At 44.0% G+C, this 17,162-nt stretch overlaps 1 protein-coding gene across 2 annotated transcripts; it reads right to left on the minus strand.

The window, feature by feature from the left end:
* Nucleotides 1-10,327: 10,327 nt before the first annotated feature.
* NAC075 (NAC domain containing protein 75) lies at nt 10,328-15,963 on the minus strand. 2 transcript variants are annotated; one of them, XM_087546410.1, is made up of 7 exons: nt 15,818-15,963; nt 15,556-15,724; nt 15,234-15,411; nt 14,130-14,719; nt 13,158-13,412; nt 12,100-12,198; nt 10,328-10,951 (listed from the first exon to the last, which is right to left on the minus strand). In XM_087546410.1, the coding sequence occupies exons 2-7, from the start codon at nt 15,667-15,669 to the stop codon at nt 10,871-10,873; spliced, it is 1,317 nt and encodes a 438-aa protein (XP_087402536.1). In that variant the 5' UTR covers nt 15,670-15,724; nt 15,818-15,963; the 3' UTR covers nt 10,328-10,870. The 2 variants fall into 2 exon arrangements, with proteins under 2 accessions (XP_087402536.1, XP_087402535.1); XM_087546409.1 differs by having other exon boundaries at nt 15,234-15,414.
* Nucleotides 15,964-17,162: the final 1,199 nt, after the last annotated feature.

The following is a 17,162-nucleotide window of genomic DNA, read 5'->3' on the forward strand; positions in this document are numbered from 1 at the left end:
GTCTCTTTATCGAAGTTGTGCTCGATTCGGAGGGCTAGAAAAAAGAACAAAGACTTAATTAATATGTGTACATACCAAAACAATGAATGCATCAATCAGCTAGTCAGCATAGGCTTAACTAATATATATACCTGGCCGGACTCGGTTCGGTCACCGGAGCCGTCATCACGGTCTCCTTCTTGCACCGGCATTGGGTCACCGGAGCCGTCCTCATGTTCTTCTTCTTGCACCGGCATTAGGTCACCGTAGCCAGCTTGTTCACCCTCTCCTTCCAGACCATCGGTTTCGTTGAGAAACAACGAGACGGCATCACTTCCTTCTGCGATTATGTCCCTCAACAACGCTTCTTTTGTTGCTTCGTCTAGGGCGTGTCCATAGTTTCTACAAATATTTACAACATGGCAATTATTATTCAAACATGACAGATGGATATATTAGTGCCAAACGTAGAACTAGCTACCTAATCATAGTAAGCTATCGGGAGGGGGTATATATCGACAACGACGACACTACATCTATGTCCCTCGACGACCCTCGTTCCTGATAAAAAAAAGAGGAAGAAGAAGAAAAAAAAAGAGGAGAAGAAAGAATAGAGGAGAAGATCTCCTCTATTCTTTCTTCTCCTCTTTTTTTTCTTCTTCCTCTTCTTTTTTTATCCTCTTCTTCCTCTCATGTTCGATAGGATCGCCGAGGGGTTGGGAGGTTGCCTAGTGTCAAGGGATTCAACAAAACCATGTCTTCATCATTAGGCGAAAGTAACATGTGCATGATGGTACAAAGCTCTTCAAAGTTGTTCTGGAACGGAGTCCCAGATAGGATAATTCGCGTTTTGGTACAAAGTTCAGCAAGAGCCTTCCGAATATCGCTATTTGGAAGGCCTTTGCTGAATTCGTACCAAAAGGCGGATTATTCTATCCGGGACTCCATTCCAGAACAACTTTGCAGAACTTCGTACCAACATGCCCTGGTTACTTCCGGCTAATGATGAAGGCATGGGTTTCTTCAATACTTTGACACTAGGAAACCTCTCTCTACTTCCGGCTAATAAGAAGAAGAAGAAGAAGAAGAAGAAGAAGAAAAGAAGAAAAAAAGAGGAGAAGAAGAAAGGAATAGTGGAGAAGAAGAGAAAATAGAATATATTCTATTTTCTCTTCTTCTCCACTATTCCTTTCTTCTTCTCCTCTTCTTTTTCTTCTTTTTTCTTCTTCTTATTTATTTCTCCTCTTCTTTTCGGTAGAGGAAACCCTAAATAGCTACCAAGTATCGTGGGTGTGAGATACATGTGGCCTTCGGTGTCGGACACTACATCCACGTCCCACAAGTGACGTGGGCGTCGAAGCCTGCGCCACTTGTGGGATGTGGGTGTAGTGTCCGACACCGACGGTACATGTATCTCACACCGATGATACTTTCTATTTAGGGTTTCTCCTCTACCGCTCCTCGACCTCTCGACGACCCTCGTTCCCGATAAAATAAAGAGGAAGAAGAAGAAGAAGAAGAAGAAAGAAGAGAAGAAAGAATAGAGGAGAAGACTTCCTCTTCTTCCTCTCCTCTTCTTCTCCCTCTTCTTCCCCTTCTTCCTCGCCTCTCTCATGAATGTCCGGCGTTCTCGACCCCCCCCCCACGTGTCGAAGAAAAAAAAGAAGAAAAAAAAGAGGAGAAGAAGAAAGGAATAGAGGAGAAAAGACAAAATAGAATATATATTCTATTTTTCTCTTCTTCTCCTCTATTCCTTTCTTCTTCTCCTCTTCTTTTTCTTCTTTTTTCTTCTTCTTATTTATTTCTCCTCTTCTTTTCGGTAGAGGAAACCCTAAATAGCTAGCAAGTATCGTGGGTGTGAGATACATGTGGCCTTCGGTGTCGGACACTACATCCACGTCCCACAAGTGACGTGGGCGTCGAAGCCCGCACCACTTGTGGGATGTGGGTGTAGTGTCCGACACCGACGGTGCATGTATCTCACACCGACGATACTTTCTATTTAGGGTTTCTCCTCTACCGCTCCTCGACCTCTCGACGACCCTCGTTCCCGATAAAATAAAGAGGAAGAAGAAGAAGAAGAAAAAAGAAGAGAAGAAAGAATAGAGGAGAAGACTTCCTCTTCTTCCTCTCCTCTTCTTCTCCCTCTTCTTCCCCTTCTTCCTCGCCTCTCTCATGAATGTTCGGCGTTCTCGACCCCCCCCCCCACCCTCGACCCCTAGGAGACCGTCGACCCCTCCCGATAAAAAAAAGATGAAGAAGAAGAAAGAATAGAGGAGAAGCTCCTCTATTCTTTCTTCTCCTCTTTTTTTTCTTCTTCCTCTTCTTTCTATCCTCTTCTTTCTCTCATGTTCGACGACCCTCGACCCCGATAACATTTTTTTCCCCGATAACATTTTTTTCTCTGAGATAGTTAGTGTTCCCGAGTGAACCGGGGGGGGGGGGACATTGGTCATATCGGATTCGTCATATTTTCTACGAATGTTCTATATACATACATCCATCGATATCATTCCATACATACATATACATCTACATTATATATGAACAAAAAAAATATCAAAATTCATCATACATACATGTACAGTATATATCTACAAAAATTATAAACTTTCTCCCCAACTCATACATACATACATACATACATCTACATCATATCAATATTTTGCAAATTAAGGAGCAGGGAAGGAAGGAAGGGGGGAGGATGGGGCGGTAGCTACCTCTCCCGGAGGGATCGGGGAGGAGACGCGGGCGGCCGGCGTCGGGGGCGACGGCGACGAGGACGGGCTCGGGGTCGGCGAGGGCGACGGCGGGGCGCGCTCGGTGGCGGCGGACGGGCTCGGGGGCGCAGGGGGTGCTCGGGGGTGGCGGATGGGCTCGGCGGCGCAGGGGGTGCTCGGGGGCGGTGGACGGGCGGCCGGCGACGACGGCGAGGCAGGGTGCGCTCGGGGGCGGGGCAGGGGCAACGGCGAGGCGAGCAGAGGGGCAGCCTGGCGGCAACGTCGGGGCGGGATCGAAGAAACTGAACCAAAATTTTCACAAGTGTGGCTTATATAGACGGAGCATTGGTCCCGGTTGGTGGCACAAACCGGGACTAATGCCCCCTTTAGTCCTGGTTGGTGCCACGAACCGGGACCAAAGGCCAATTTTCAGCAGCCCAAAGGGCGGGAAGTGGCGGCCTTTGGTCCCGGTTGGTGGAACCAACCGGGACCAAAGGGGGGCATTGGTCACGGTTGGTGCCACGAACCGGGACCAATGCCCCCTTTAGTCCCGGTTGGTGCCACCAACCGGGACCAATGGCCTTTGCTGCCCCGAGCCCAAAAGTTTAGTCCCACATCGCTAGCTGAAGGGCGCCGGCACTGGTTTATAAGCGCTGGTGTGCCTATCCATTCGAGCTCCTCTCTAATGCAGACTTTCGGGCCTAAACTTGCTACTGCCTGTGGGCCTATTGGGCCTTCTGCGGGCCTGAATCCTGGCCCATGTAGGGTTTCTAGTCGTATTCAGGCCGTGGAGGCCCAGTAGGAGGCATTTTTTTTGGTTTTTTCTTTTTTATTTCTATATTTTTTTGGTTTTTTATTTTTTTATTTCTACTTAAAACTAAATACTTACAATTTTTTAGTGATTTCTTTTTGCTTTTAGGTCACAAAAATTATAAACTTTCTGTTAGTGCCATTAGTTTTAAATTTTAAATAGTTTAAATTTGAATTTTTAAAAATTTGTGTGAATCACTAGTTTATGAATAACTTTACTATAAAAATAGATATTTTTTCTATTTATTTTTTATTTCTACTTACAACTAAATACTTACAGTTTTTTAGTGATTTCTTTTTGCTTTTAGGTCACAAAAATTATAAACTTTCTGTTAGTGCCATTAGTTTTAAATTTTAAATAGTTTAAATTTGAATTTTTAAAAATTTGTGTGAATCACTAGTTTATGAATAACTTTACTATAAAAATAGATATTTTTTCTATTTATTTTTTATTTCTACTTACAACTAAATACTTACAGTTTTTTAGTGATTTCTTTTTGCTTTTAGGTCACAAAAATTATAAACTTTCTGTTAGTGCCATTAGTTTTAAATTTTAAATAGTTTAAATTTGAATTTTTAAAAAAATTTGTGAATCACTAGTTTATGAATAACTTTAATATAAAATTAGAAATTTTTTCTTCTTTGCTATTTATTTTTTATTTATACTTACAATTAAATACTTATAGTTTGATTTTAGGTCACAAAAATTATATTCTTTTTGCTATTGAAGAATATTATAGTTTTATTTTAGTTGATCATAACATAATATTTTAATTGATTGTTTTTATTTTCATAAAAGTTTTGTAGTTTATTCTGTTTGCTATTAATTCATTCTATGAGCTAAATGACTCTGAAATTGGAAAGCATTTCAAAATGAACTCTGAAAAGGTTGAAAGTTGGCATGGTATCATCATTTCACCCACATAGCATGTTCCAAAAAGTAGAGAGGGTTACGACAAAAACTTGATGCACTTCGTGTACAAAATGGACAATCACTTTCGAAGTATGAAAGTTTCAAACCATAAGACATGAAAGCATTTCAAATGAACTCTGAAAAAGTTGAAAGTTGGGATGGTATCATAATTTCACCCACATAGCATGTGCATGTACAAAACGGACAATGGTAGCATGTTCGTCTGTTACAAATTTGGCATGGTATCATCATAATAGTTGCGGGAGAAAGTCTTCACTTTTTCTTCGCTTGTGTCATTTGCTTATTGCGCCGTAACCATGGATAATCTTCATTGTTTATCAGGATGCTTGGGTCAGCCTTGACATTGAAGGGAGGAATTTCATGAAACTTTTCATAATCTTCAGACATGTCTGTCTTGCCGTCCACTCCCAGGATGTCCCTTTTTCCTGAAAGAACTATGTGGCGCTTTGACTCATCGTATGATGTATTCGCTTCCTTATCTTTTCTTTTTCTCGGTTTGGTAGACATGTCCTTCACATAGATAACCTGTGCCACATCATTGGCTAGGACGAACGGTTCGTCAGTGTACCCAAGATTTTTCAGATCCACTGTTGTCATTCCGTACTGTGGGTCTACCTGTACCCCGCCGCCTAACAGATTGACCCATTTGCACTTAAACAAAGGGACCTTAAAATCAGGTCCGTAGTCAAGTTCCCATATGTCCACTATGTAACCATAATATGTGTCCTTTCCGCTCTCGGTTGCTGCATCAAAGCGGACACCGCTGTTTTGGTTGGTGCTCTTTTGATCTTGGGCGATCGTGTAAAATGTATTCCCATTTATCTCGTATCCTTTGTAAGTCAATACAGTCAAAGATGGTCCCCTGGACAACAAGTACAACTCATCACAAACAGTGTTGTCACCTCTGAGACGTGTTTCCAACCAACTGCTGAAAGTCCTGATGTGTTCACATGTAATCCAGTCGTCGCACTGCTCCGGGTGTTTGGAGCGCAGACTGTTCTTGTGTTCATCGACATACGGGGTCACCAAGGTAGAGTTCTGTAGAACTGTGTAGTGTGCTTGAGACCAAGTATATCCGTCCCTGCATATTATTGAGTCTCTTCCAAGAGTGCCTTTTCCAGCCAGTCTCCCCTCATACCGCGATTTAGGGAGACCTATCTTGTTAAGGCCAGGAATGAAGTCAACACAAAACCCGATAACATCCTCTGTTTGATGGCCCATGGAGATGCTTCCTTCTGGCCTAGCGCGGTTACGGACATATTTCTTTAGGACTCCCATGAACCTCTCAAAGGGGAACATATTGTGTAGAAATACGGGCCCTAGGATGACAATCTCGTCGACTAGATGAACTAGGACGTGCGTCATGATATTGAAGAAGGATGGTGGGAACACCAGCTCGAAACTGACAAGACAATGCGCCACATCACTCCTTAGCCTTGGTACGATTTCTGGATCGATCACCTTCTGAGAGATTGCATTGAGGAATGCACATAGCTTCACAATGGCTAATCGGACGTTTTCCGGTAGAAGCCCCCTCAATGCAACCGGAAGCAGTTGCATCATAATCACGTGGCAGTCATGAGACTTTAGGTTCTGAAACTTTTTCTTTGGCATATTTATTATTCCCTTTATATTCGACGAGAAGCCAGTCGTGACCTTCATACTGAGTAGGCATTCAAAGAAGATTTCTTTCTCTTCTTTCGTAAGAGCGTAGCTGGCAGGACCTTTATACTGCTTCGGAGGCATGCCGTCTTTTTCGTGCAAACGTTGCAGGTCCTCTCGTGCCTCAGGTGTATCTTTTGTCTTCCCATACACGCCCAAGAAGCCTAGCAGGTTCACGCAAAGGTTCTTCGTCACGTGCATCACGTCGATTGAGGAGCGGACCTCTAGGTCTTTCCAGTAGGGTAGGTCCCAGAATATAGATTTCCTTCTTCCACATGGGTGCATGTCCCTCAGCGTCATTCGGAACAGCTAGTCCACCGGGACCCTTTCCAAAGATTACGTAGTGTAAATCATTGACCATAGCAAGCACGTGATCACCGGTGCGCATGGCGGGCTTCTTCCGGTGATCTGCCTCGCCTTTGAAATGCTTGCCTTTCTTTCGACATTGATGGTTGGTCGGAAGAAATCGACGATGGCCCAGGTACACATTCTTCCTGCATTTGTCCAGGTATATACTTTCAGTATCATCTAAACAGTGCGTGCATGCGTGGTATCCTTTGTTTGTCTGTCCTGAAAGGTTACTAAGAGCGGGCCAATCGTTGATGGTCACGAACAGCAACGCCTTAAGGTTAAATTCCTCCCGTCTGTGCTCATCCCACGTACGTACACCATTTCCATTCCACAGCTGTAAAAGTTCTTCAACTAATGGCCTTAGGTACACATCAATTTCGTTGCCGGGTTGCTTAGGGCCTTGGATGAGAACTGGCATCATAATGAACTTCCGCTTCATGCACATCCAAGGAGGAAGGTTATACATACATAGAGTCACGGGCCAGGTGCTGTGATTGCTGCTCTGCTCCCCGAAAGGATTAATGCCATCCGCGCTTAAAGCAAACCATACATTCCTTGGGTCCTTTGCAAACTCATCCCAGTACTTTCTCTCGATTTTTCTCCACTGCGACCCGTCAGCGGGTGCTCTCAACTTCCCATCTTTCTTTCGGTTCTCACTGTGCCATCGCATCAACTTGGCATGCTCTTCGTTTCTGAACAGACATTTCAACCGTGGTATTATAGGAGCATACCACATCACCTTCGCAGGAACCCTCTTCCTGAGGGGCTCGCCGTCAACATCACCAGGGTCATCTCGTCTGATCTTATACCGCAACGCACCGCATACCGGGCATGCGTTCAGATCCTTGTATGCACCGCGGTAGAGGATGCAGTCATTAGGGCATGCATGTATCTTCTCCAGCTCCAATCCTAGAGGGCATACGACCTTCTTTGCTGCGTATGTACTGTCGGGCAATTCGTTATCCTTTGGAAGCTTCTTCTTCAATATTTCAGTAGCTTCTCAAATCCTTTGTCAGCCACAGCATTCTCTGCCTTCCACTGCAGCAATTCCAGTACGGTACTGAGCTTTGTGTTGCCATCTTCGCAATTGGGGTATAACCCTTTTTTGTGATCCTCTAACATGTGATCGAACTTCAGCTTCTCCTTTTGACTAATGCATTGCGTCCTTGCATCGACAATGACCCGGCGGAGATCATCATCATCGGGCACATCGTCTGGTTCCTCTTGATCTTCAGCAGCTTCACCTGTGGCAGCATCATTGGGCACATCATCTGGTTCCTCTTGATCTTCACCAGCTCCCCCCGTTGCAGCATCACCGTATTCAGGGGGCACATAGTTGTCATCGTACTCTTCTTCTTCGTCGTCTTCCATCATAACCCCTATTTCTCCGTGCCTAGTCCAAACTGCATAGTGTGGCATGAAACCCTTGTAAAGCAGGTGGGAGTGAAGGATTTTCCGGTTAGAGTAAGACCTCGTATTCCCACATTCAGTGCATGGACAACACATAAAATCATTCTGCTTGTTTGCCTCAGCCACATCGAGAAACTCATGCACGCCCTTAATGTACTCGCGGGTGTGTCTGTCACCGTACATCAATTGCCGGTTCATCTGCGTGCATTATATATAATTAAGTGTCCAAATTAATATAAGTTCATCATCACATTAAAACCAAAGTGCATACATAGTTCTCATCTAACAACATATAGCTCTCCAGAGCATCTAATTAATTAAACCATACATTGAAACTATGTAAAACATTTCAATGCGAAAACAAATGCGATCATAATCGCAACCAAGGTAACAATTGATCCAACGGCATAATGATACCAAGCCTCAGTATGAATGGCATATTTTCTAATCTTTCTAATCTTCAAGCGCATTGCATCCATCTTGATCTTGTGATCATTGACGACATCCGCAACATGCAACTCCAATATCATCTTCTCCTCCTCAATTTTTTTTATTTTTTCCTTCAAAAAATTGTTTTCTTCTTCAACTAAATTTAACCTCTCGACAATAGGGTCGGTTGGCATTTCCGATTCACATACATCCTAGATAAATAAAATCTATGTCACGTTGGTCGGCATAATTTTCATAAACAATAAATGAACCAATAGTTATAAAGATAATATACATACCAAATCCGAATCATAGACAGGACGAGGGCCGACGGGGGCGGATACCAAAACCATCACACTATATAAGATGCAATAATAAATGTAAAAAAATGATACAAGTATCTATCTAAACATACAAGTAAGAATATTTTTCCTTTCAGAAAGAAGATAAGAACAAGAGGCTCACCACGATGGTGTCGGTGATGAGATCGGCGCGGGTGATCGACGGCGGTGAAGACGGGGACGGGGCGTGACGGACCGCTAAATCTAGACAAATCTCGAGGAAAATGGAGCTTGGAGGTCGAGCTTCGAGAGAAGAAAGCTTAAGTAGTGTGGCTCGGGCATTCCATCGAACACCTCATGTGCATAGGAGGTGAGCTAGAGCACCACAAAGCCCTCTCCCCCTCGGCCAGAAAAAACAGAGCACTGTGCTCTGCTCTTGCGCGAGGGGGTATATATAGGCACCTCATTGGTCCCGGTTGATGACATGAACCGGGACTAAAGGGAAGCCTTTGGTCCCGGTTCAAGCCACCAACCGGGACCAATGGTGGTGGGCCAGGAGCGAGGCCCATTGGTCCCGGTTCGTCCCACCAACCGGGACTAAAAGGTCCAGACGAACCGGGACCAATGGCCCACGTGGCCTGGCCGGCCCCTGGGCTCACGAACCGGGACCAGTGCCCACATTGGTCTCGGTTCTACACTGAACCGGGACTAATGGGCTGAGCCGGCCTGGACCATAGCCCTGTTTTCTACTAGTGTTGGGGTCTCTGTGAGTTCTTGCCTATCATGCTTGTAGTGATGTCCTGCCTTTCTTGACATGTCTTCTTTTGTTGTTCTCGTCCTAAAGCTTGTGTCTTACTAGGTGGGTTGTGTTGTTCGCGGCATCGATGTCCGTGGGTAGCTTGCATATGAGGTGGTCGTGCTCACCATTCTCCCCTTTGGCAACATGTCCATGAGTGTTGCATGGGAGCTCTACATGCAGCAAGAAGACAAAATAAAGGAATATGCATATGCCTCTATTTCTCAAATGTTTGCACAACAATGACACATAATGTCCATGGATATGATATGCCACACAAGCTACATCCTTAAAACAAACACATATATAGAACTTTTCGACCAACATTTTATTCATGTTACACACTAAAGAAAACAAGGGATATATGATACTCCATGGAACAAAAGAACGAAGTTAACTTTAACATATTATATTAATGAGATATACAACAGAAAATTGTACGAAACTACCCCCCCCCCCCCCACACACACACACACACACACACACATATATATATATATATATATATATATATATATATATATATATATATATATATTCTCTAATTAGATTATAACAGAGCAAAGCAGTGTTAGTTAGTTCATGGTGTTCCTTTCTTTTGAATGGGGTTATGGGACGCCTATAGATTACTGATTTTTGTTACTTATATTTTGTGAATCTAACATGTAATAAAAGCACTGAATTAACAGTAGTTTTAGGAAAATAATGGTCAGCTAAATACGTTTTGACCAATCTTAAATTATTGTATTTCTGAATCTAACATGCAATACTAATCATGAATTAGCAGCCTTTTACGGCTATGCATAAGAACAGTTTTTAGTATAGAGAGTAGAGTTCAGTTCACAACAAATTAGCATGCCGTAGTAAGTATACGACATACATATTGTACTTGTCCGGAGCGCTAAAATAAAATAGAAGTATATATGGTAGTGCATAAGTCAGCATAAACAATATGTACATCAACATAAATTTATTTCTTGGAAACAATCTCGAATGTGAATCCAACTCGTTACAAAGTGAAGTAACAGTAAGCAATTAAAACTAAACAATTTTGCGTCACTAAAAAGAAAAAGAAGCGTCTCAAACTAAGCGAAAAACAAAGTTAATGTACATGCAAACAGTATTACTTTTTACAATTGAAAAATATCTAATGCACATCAAAAGTTGTGACAAACAATGATGTGCTTATAATCAAACTTGGATTAAGGTTCATTAGTTATGCTTCTATCAGGCTCCATTCTGATGTCAGCACAACAATGCCTTTCCCCAACCGTTCTCCTCCTCTTTCCCCTCAACACCTTTGCAAAGTTAAATTGTATCCTTTTCCCCCCATTGACAGAGCAAGATCTATGAGATCTCCCGGTTCTTCTCCCAATTAACAGTAGTGCATTCTCCAAGAAAGCAGTACCGTATATTCAAGGAGGGAGAGACCATACTAGCTAGAGAAAGAGGTCGTGGTTGCTTTTGTTTAATCTGGTATTTACCAGTCTTGTTGCTACTATCCATGATGATCTTGGTTGTCAGGAGGCCAGTATGGGTAAGGCCATTCTGTCTCTTGGGAGTGAGGAATCGAAGTCTCCTGCGGTAGAATAGGAAAAGTGGTCAAAAAGGAACAATCCCAGTGAAGTGCAACATTGATTCAAATGAGAAAGCTACGGCACTTGAAAGAGAGCAGGATACATGCATGTCAGCGGATACATTTTTTTTTACATTGTGCGTATATGGATCCAACTGTCTAGCATAACGTTTAAGCTCCAGAAGACATCAAGGTTCAAGTGAGAAAAGACACATAGCAGAGCTGGATTACACGTGAGAGATAAGAAAGCAGTTTGTTCTGTTGGAATATTTAAAGTTTTTTTTTACAGTTTGCAAGCAAGAACCATGTACTATATCTGAGTTGATACCTTGACAAGACTAACCATGAACTGTAATAGGAGAAAACGAACCGATCAATGATAACAAATGCCATGCAAGTTCATGCATGCATGGTTCAATGTGAATGGATTCATAGAAAAGAGAGAGAAAGAACAAGTACTCCGTTTTACTTTGCTCTTTTCACAAGAGATAATGGTAAACAACTCTAGGACATGTAGACCGGAAAACAAGAAGGCCGGGCGACCGACACGGAGTAAAAGCTCTCATTTTCGCCTAGCTATATGGTGATGAAAGCAGGAAAGTATGGCCTTGTTTTTTACGTTGGTCTTTGGGCACCCCATCCCTTTGGCATGCACTCGAAAGCAAAGCAAAGGGTGGTCCTTGTTTGCATATATTCATGATGTCTCTTCTATCTCACTAGCCAGGAGCAGCACCAAAGCTCTCTCTCGATTTTGTTGGCTTGCATGCTGTAAAAGCGCCTAAAATGGCGAATTTATAAATAGGAAACAAATGGGATAAAAAGCTGTCATGCTGAAGGCCTTGTTCCACAGTACTGCTACGGCCCGGGGACAAAGAAACTGTGAGGCCCCACACTGAAGTTTCCTCTCAGGCCACCCTGGGGCAGTCTTTCTTTTTTATGCCCTCTACCACACAACTTGCAGCTTTCCCACCTATATCTATCTAGGAGTATATGGATCAAGATAACCGAATGTGGATTAACTTATTAGGGACGGATTAATGTGCTTAGCTTATACCCTGTGAAAAGGTCACATGCAGCTCGGCTGATATTTGCAGGACTCAAACATATAGTACATCATGGCAAAACTAATACAAGTAATGGAAATTACTTACTCCTTTTGTGCATGTAGACGTGCACCCCATTACCAGTTCTTCCAAGCCAGCAGACCTGCGGTCAATCTTTTGCTGGTGCTGTTGCTGTTGTTGCATGTTCTGTGGTAATAATGTTGAATGAAACAGTAACTAAAGCATTCTTTTAGTAAAGAGAAAAAAAGGTAAAGAGACTATAAAGATAAATATACATAACAATAGTATATTTGAATTAACTGAAAACTTAGGAAGGAATAAACAAATGAGCTGGTATTGCATTAACATCGTTAGATGGAGCAAACATTTTCCATAAATTCCAAATGCATCCATGCATGAAGGACGGAATTATAGAGCGCCATAGTTTAGTGTACTTCAACAAACCAGTGATTTCTCATGGTCTGCTTATAATCAACCTAGAAAGCTGAATATGCTACAACACAAAGAATCCTTCTAAAATTGTCTATCCTCTCCATATATATTCTTGTAAAAAATTGCAACGCATCTTCCACCATAAATTACACGGCATAAAGTTGGTGGAACATATATGTGTGCCGTACCATGAACATTACATATATAGTACCCGTGTGTGTTCAGAAATTCTATGAAACAATCTACCCATGTTTAAAAAAAACAATATCATTTTACATAGGCTGCTTTATTTGTGTAAATTTATGAAAAGACCTTTTAAATGCAAAACAAAAGGACTAGTTATGACATTTTAGTTGTGCTTTTGTAAGTGGAGTTAAATTTATATACAATCTGGAAATTACTTAGTGTATATACTCTAGCCAACCTAGCTTGAGAATCCCATACAAAATTGATGTGAAATCTTGAGAAAGAAAATGGATGTTAGATTGGGGGGATAATATGTGGTTTTCAGTTGTTAGCAAACCGGTAAGTGCCTAAATTTGTGTAGACAAGAAGCACATAACTAGTTACATTTTTGTTCCATCAATGTGAATAAACACATGCGTTCATACGGTGGTTGCAAACTTGCATTGGAGAGCTCAGTTACTCAAGAATATATACAAGCAACATATATATTCCAGATGAATGTGTACAAGCTAGCAGGATGGAATCACCTGAAATTTGTCGTGGTGGAGAAAAATTGCTGGCACGTGAAACTGATCATGGTCCAGCACGACAGAAGTGTGCTGCAACGGTGGCGGAACGGTAGCTGAGATGGGGTTCGTCGGCCTGCTGACCAGGAAGGCCGTGGCAGGCACGGCCGTCGTTGCAAGGTCCGGCCGGTGAGGCTGCTGTTCCTGGCCAGTATGCTGCTGATGCTCTGATCGTCCAAGCTGATCGGACGTCACCTGGTCGCCGCCTATACCAACCTGTTCAACACATAGATATTAATGCCGAAAATGCATCTTCGTCGTTTCTTATATTTACATATATTTTTAAAACACCTACATGGCTAGTATCCTTTATATCTCACTCATCAATTCGTGCTCCCTTTCAGTTATGCTGTTACATGCGTGTTTGAGCTTTCTGGAAATCTCTTTTTTCTCTTAGGTAGGAGAGAATGGGACGCATCTATCTACTATTGAAAAGAAACTTGCTGGCACTTCTTGCTTTCACGGTGGGTGTGGATGGTTTCTAGCTAGCGTTGCTTGCAGTTTGAGTAAAATGATGTGAGGCTCGAACTAATTAAAAGGACCGGCGACCCTCTCCCATGCTGTGTGATGTGCATATGCATGCATGTAGCCAAGCTCAGCTTTTGCTCTGCACTGGCGAGTCCATCGATCCTACACATTAGGATTAGGTCAGCTACCCGATCGAACAGCAGCCCATCCATGCATACGCACGCGATCGACAGGCAACTAACCGAACAGAAACCATCGATCTGGAGTATATCCGTAACTCGAAACTGTAGCGGCATGCATGCGTGCGTGCATGGGAATGGTCGGACCAACCGAGCAAAAACTGTACTTTCGCGTGATCTGCATGATGGGCTCCTGGACCTACCGGCAGCGTTAGCTGAAAGAATGTCTAGATCTAAGCAAACCGGCGATATGTCGAGATGCAGAGATGAAAGAATGTCTAGTTACCTCCTCGAAGCTCTTCCTGAAAGGCGCGAAGCTGAAATGGTCGCCGGAGTGTTTCAAGTGCTGCATCTCGACGGCGGCCGCCATGGCATACCCGGCCGGGTACGACGTCGCCGACAACGCCTCGTGGTCCCTCGACGAGGAGCTGCCGCTGCCGCTGTCCCTCATACGCTGCTCCTGCACCGTCACTGCCGCGGCGGCGGCAATGGCTACGGCGCCACCGGCACCACCACGGTCTGAGGAGGCGGACCAGCTGCACTGCCTGGGCTGTGTCTGGTAGAAGATCTTGCAAACGACGAGCTCCCCCTCCTTCTCCTCCTCGAGGTCACCGAGGTGATACTGATGCATCACCCAGTTAGTTTTCTCAGGCTTGCGGTGCTTGCCGAAGTTGGTGTAGAGCACCAGGATCTTCTTGCAGCCCTTCTGCCGGCCGTTGGCCATCACCGGTCGTGTCTTGCCGGTCTTGTGCCACCTCGTCTCCCCCTTATGCACATCGCACTCCGTCTGTATCTTGCGCCGCTTCCTCGTGCCCGTCGTGTACGCCTTGGAAGGGCGATGGAAGAAATGCTTGCTTAGGCCGTCCATTGTCACACCTGCTCATGACGAGATGCAAAAACTAACAGTCAGTATGAGCACGTACGAGTGTGTGGGTGGGTGGCCAGTGTTCTCTTGGCAGATGCAACAAACCTCTGAAAAAGAGAAGGCATGTAAAAGGTAGGAAAGAAACCTATTTGGAAACTTCAGAAGCATCTTACCATCATGACATAGAGAGAAGAGAGAGATATGAGAGACTAGGCACAACTTTCCATAAACAATGATAATTCTCTCTGCATATACCCAAGAGCACATGTGGAGAACACCAGGAGTAGAGGGGGCGCTAGAGCACATCAATAACAACGAGGGAATATATGCCATATCCCAAATCGAACCACAACCCTCACAATTTATGACGAAATACATGATCCCAACATATGATATACCGATCACCCCATGGAAAGCAAAGCTAAAGTTTGCAAGAAAAGCAAGGAATATACATACATGTGTAATTAATATTTCTGTTCATGGCTAGCATAGTTGTCTAGCTAGCCATCATAAACAGTGTCTCACCTGGAAGTTTCTCAGGATGTGTGTAGCATATGCCGTCCTCGCCGTCTATGGTGGGTATAAACTCATCGATAAGAGGGTGAGATCTCGAGCCTTCTTCCCTCACCTTGGCCTCGAGGTGCTCGATCAGCTCCTGGTCTGTCGGATCGAACTTGACGCCAGCCGGTAGCCCCAACCAATCCTTCTTGCAGTTGACATCGGTTAATTCCATCAAAACTATATGCGGAATTGCACCATTCAAAGAACCCTAATGTGCACCCAGTGGCTAGCACCACCGAGGTGCAAAAAACGCAAAAAAGAGAGGAATAAATTGACATATGCATACCGGTTTGCAGTCGAGCTTGTGGCGGCAGTTGGGGCAGTGCCTGGCGGTGGAGATCCGGTGTTCCTCGAGCTTGGCGTCGATGAGCTCCGAGCTGCTGATGTGACCCCTGTTCATGTCTCCTGGTTCACGCGCGGCCGCCGGAGACGGTGTCCATGCATGCGCGCGCCCGCTGCAAGGGACCAAGAGGAGCAGAATTCAGGACGCGAGAGGCCATGCCGATGAGATCGAAAATACAGCGAGAAACTGAAGCCGGTGAGCGAACCGAGATGAGGCGGGTAGAGTTGGAGGGAGTAGGGGAGCGAGCAAGGAAGGAGATCGAGAGCAAACGAGTGAGGGGGAGGGGGCGTAGATATAAAAAAATCGAGGCAGGCAGCCTGCCGCTTTCACCAGTTTTAATAGGAGAGAGGGCAGAATTTCCTCGGCCGCTTTAACTCAAGCCACACCCAGCCCCTTGAGGAAAAGTTAAAGGGCCCCGCTCCTTAGCTTCTCCCGCTTTTCTTCCTCTCTCACCCAAGCACAATGTAGTACAGTACGACGCAGCATACACACGCTGACAGGTTAATCTGGCTGTCAAAATTATCACTAATTTTTCTATGGGAACGGCTCGCTGTAATATAAGGTGATGCGATGACAGTGCACATATGCACCATCAGTAAGATGTTTAGCGTTGATGCATGTATGTTTTGTAGGACTTGAGGTGGTTAGCAAGCTAGACTGGTGGTAAAACCAAAAGCAAAAGGCAAGAAGAAGTGCTGTACCGCCACACCGCACACCACACACCACAGCTGTTACTGCAGATTCCACACACTGTACTGCACTCACTCACACGCAGAAGGAAAGAAAGAGAAGGGTGAGCTTAAAGCCCCCCTACGAATGGAGGCTACCTAGCAGCCTAGCAACTATAGTAGGCTCAACGAGAGGTAGCATTGCATTGCCATGCATCTCAAACGGAAACATAATTCTAACAGTCATAATTCTTTTGAAAGCAACTTATATTATTACCTAACCAACATTCTGACGAACATCACTGAGCATAACATTCACGCAGGAACTACATCGTTCAACACACCTCAACTCATATATAATAACATAGCAATCTCATGGACGACCCCATTAACATTCCTACTGATTTTCTCCCCGCAAAAAAATTTGAAAAACATTCCTACTGATTTTGACCCGGCACATACTCTGTCAAAACATCTTCCTTAAATCTCATCCAAGTTTATCAAAGGAACGCCCAAAAGACAATGTTGAATATACGAAAAGTCTGCCTCAAGAATAGTAGGCCAAAAATAAGCCCACGCCGCACGGAGGCCCTTGATGAAATCCCGGAGCTTGGCCTCCCCCATAGAAGAGCATGACAGCAGGAGAGGGGGGGTTTTCTACCGTACATGTGACATCCCCTGCATGTATCTACCATATGTCGTCTTTTTAGATTCGTGATTATCTTATTTTAGAGTGTGTTACGTAATGTTTTGTTGGATTTTTTTTCCTTGTTCAAAAGTGTATCATAATGTTTCCTCATGTACCAACAAATAAGAGTGCGCTCATTTCGGATTAGATTTTGTGGTACATTTTGAAAGAACAGAAACTAGTGCAACACTCTA

Source organism: Triticum urartu, chromosome 3A (genome assembly GCF_056163025.1).
Source record: "Triticum urartu cultivar PI428250 chromosome 3A, HENAU_Tu73, whole genome shotgun sequence".
In the NCBI taxonomy this organism is placed as follows: Eukaryota; Viridiplantae; Streptophyta; class Magnoliopsida; order Poales; family Poaceae; genus Triticum; species Triticum urartu.

Excerpts from the sequence above, each read along its gene's own strand:
- NAC075 (XM_087546409.1), bottom strand. The coding sequence starts at position 15,669 with ATGAACAGGGGTCACATCAGCAGCTCGGAGCTCATCGACGCCAAGCTC. Across the intron at positions 13,413-14,129 it reads TCAGGAAGAGCTTCGAGGAG|GTTGGTATAGGCGGCGACCA; the intron begins GTAACTAGACAT and ends TGTGTTGAACAG. Across the intron at positions 12,199-13,157 it reads TCCACCACGACAAATTTCAG|AACATGCAACAACAGCAACA; the intron begins GTGATTCCATCC and ends TTATTACCACAG.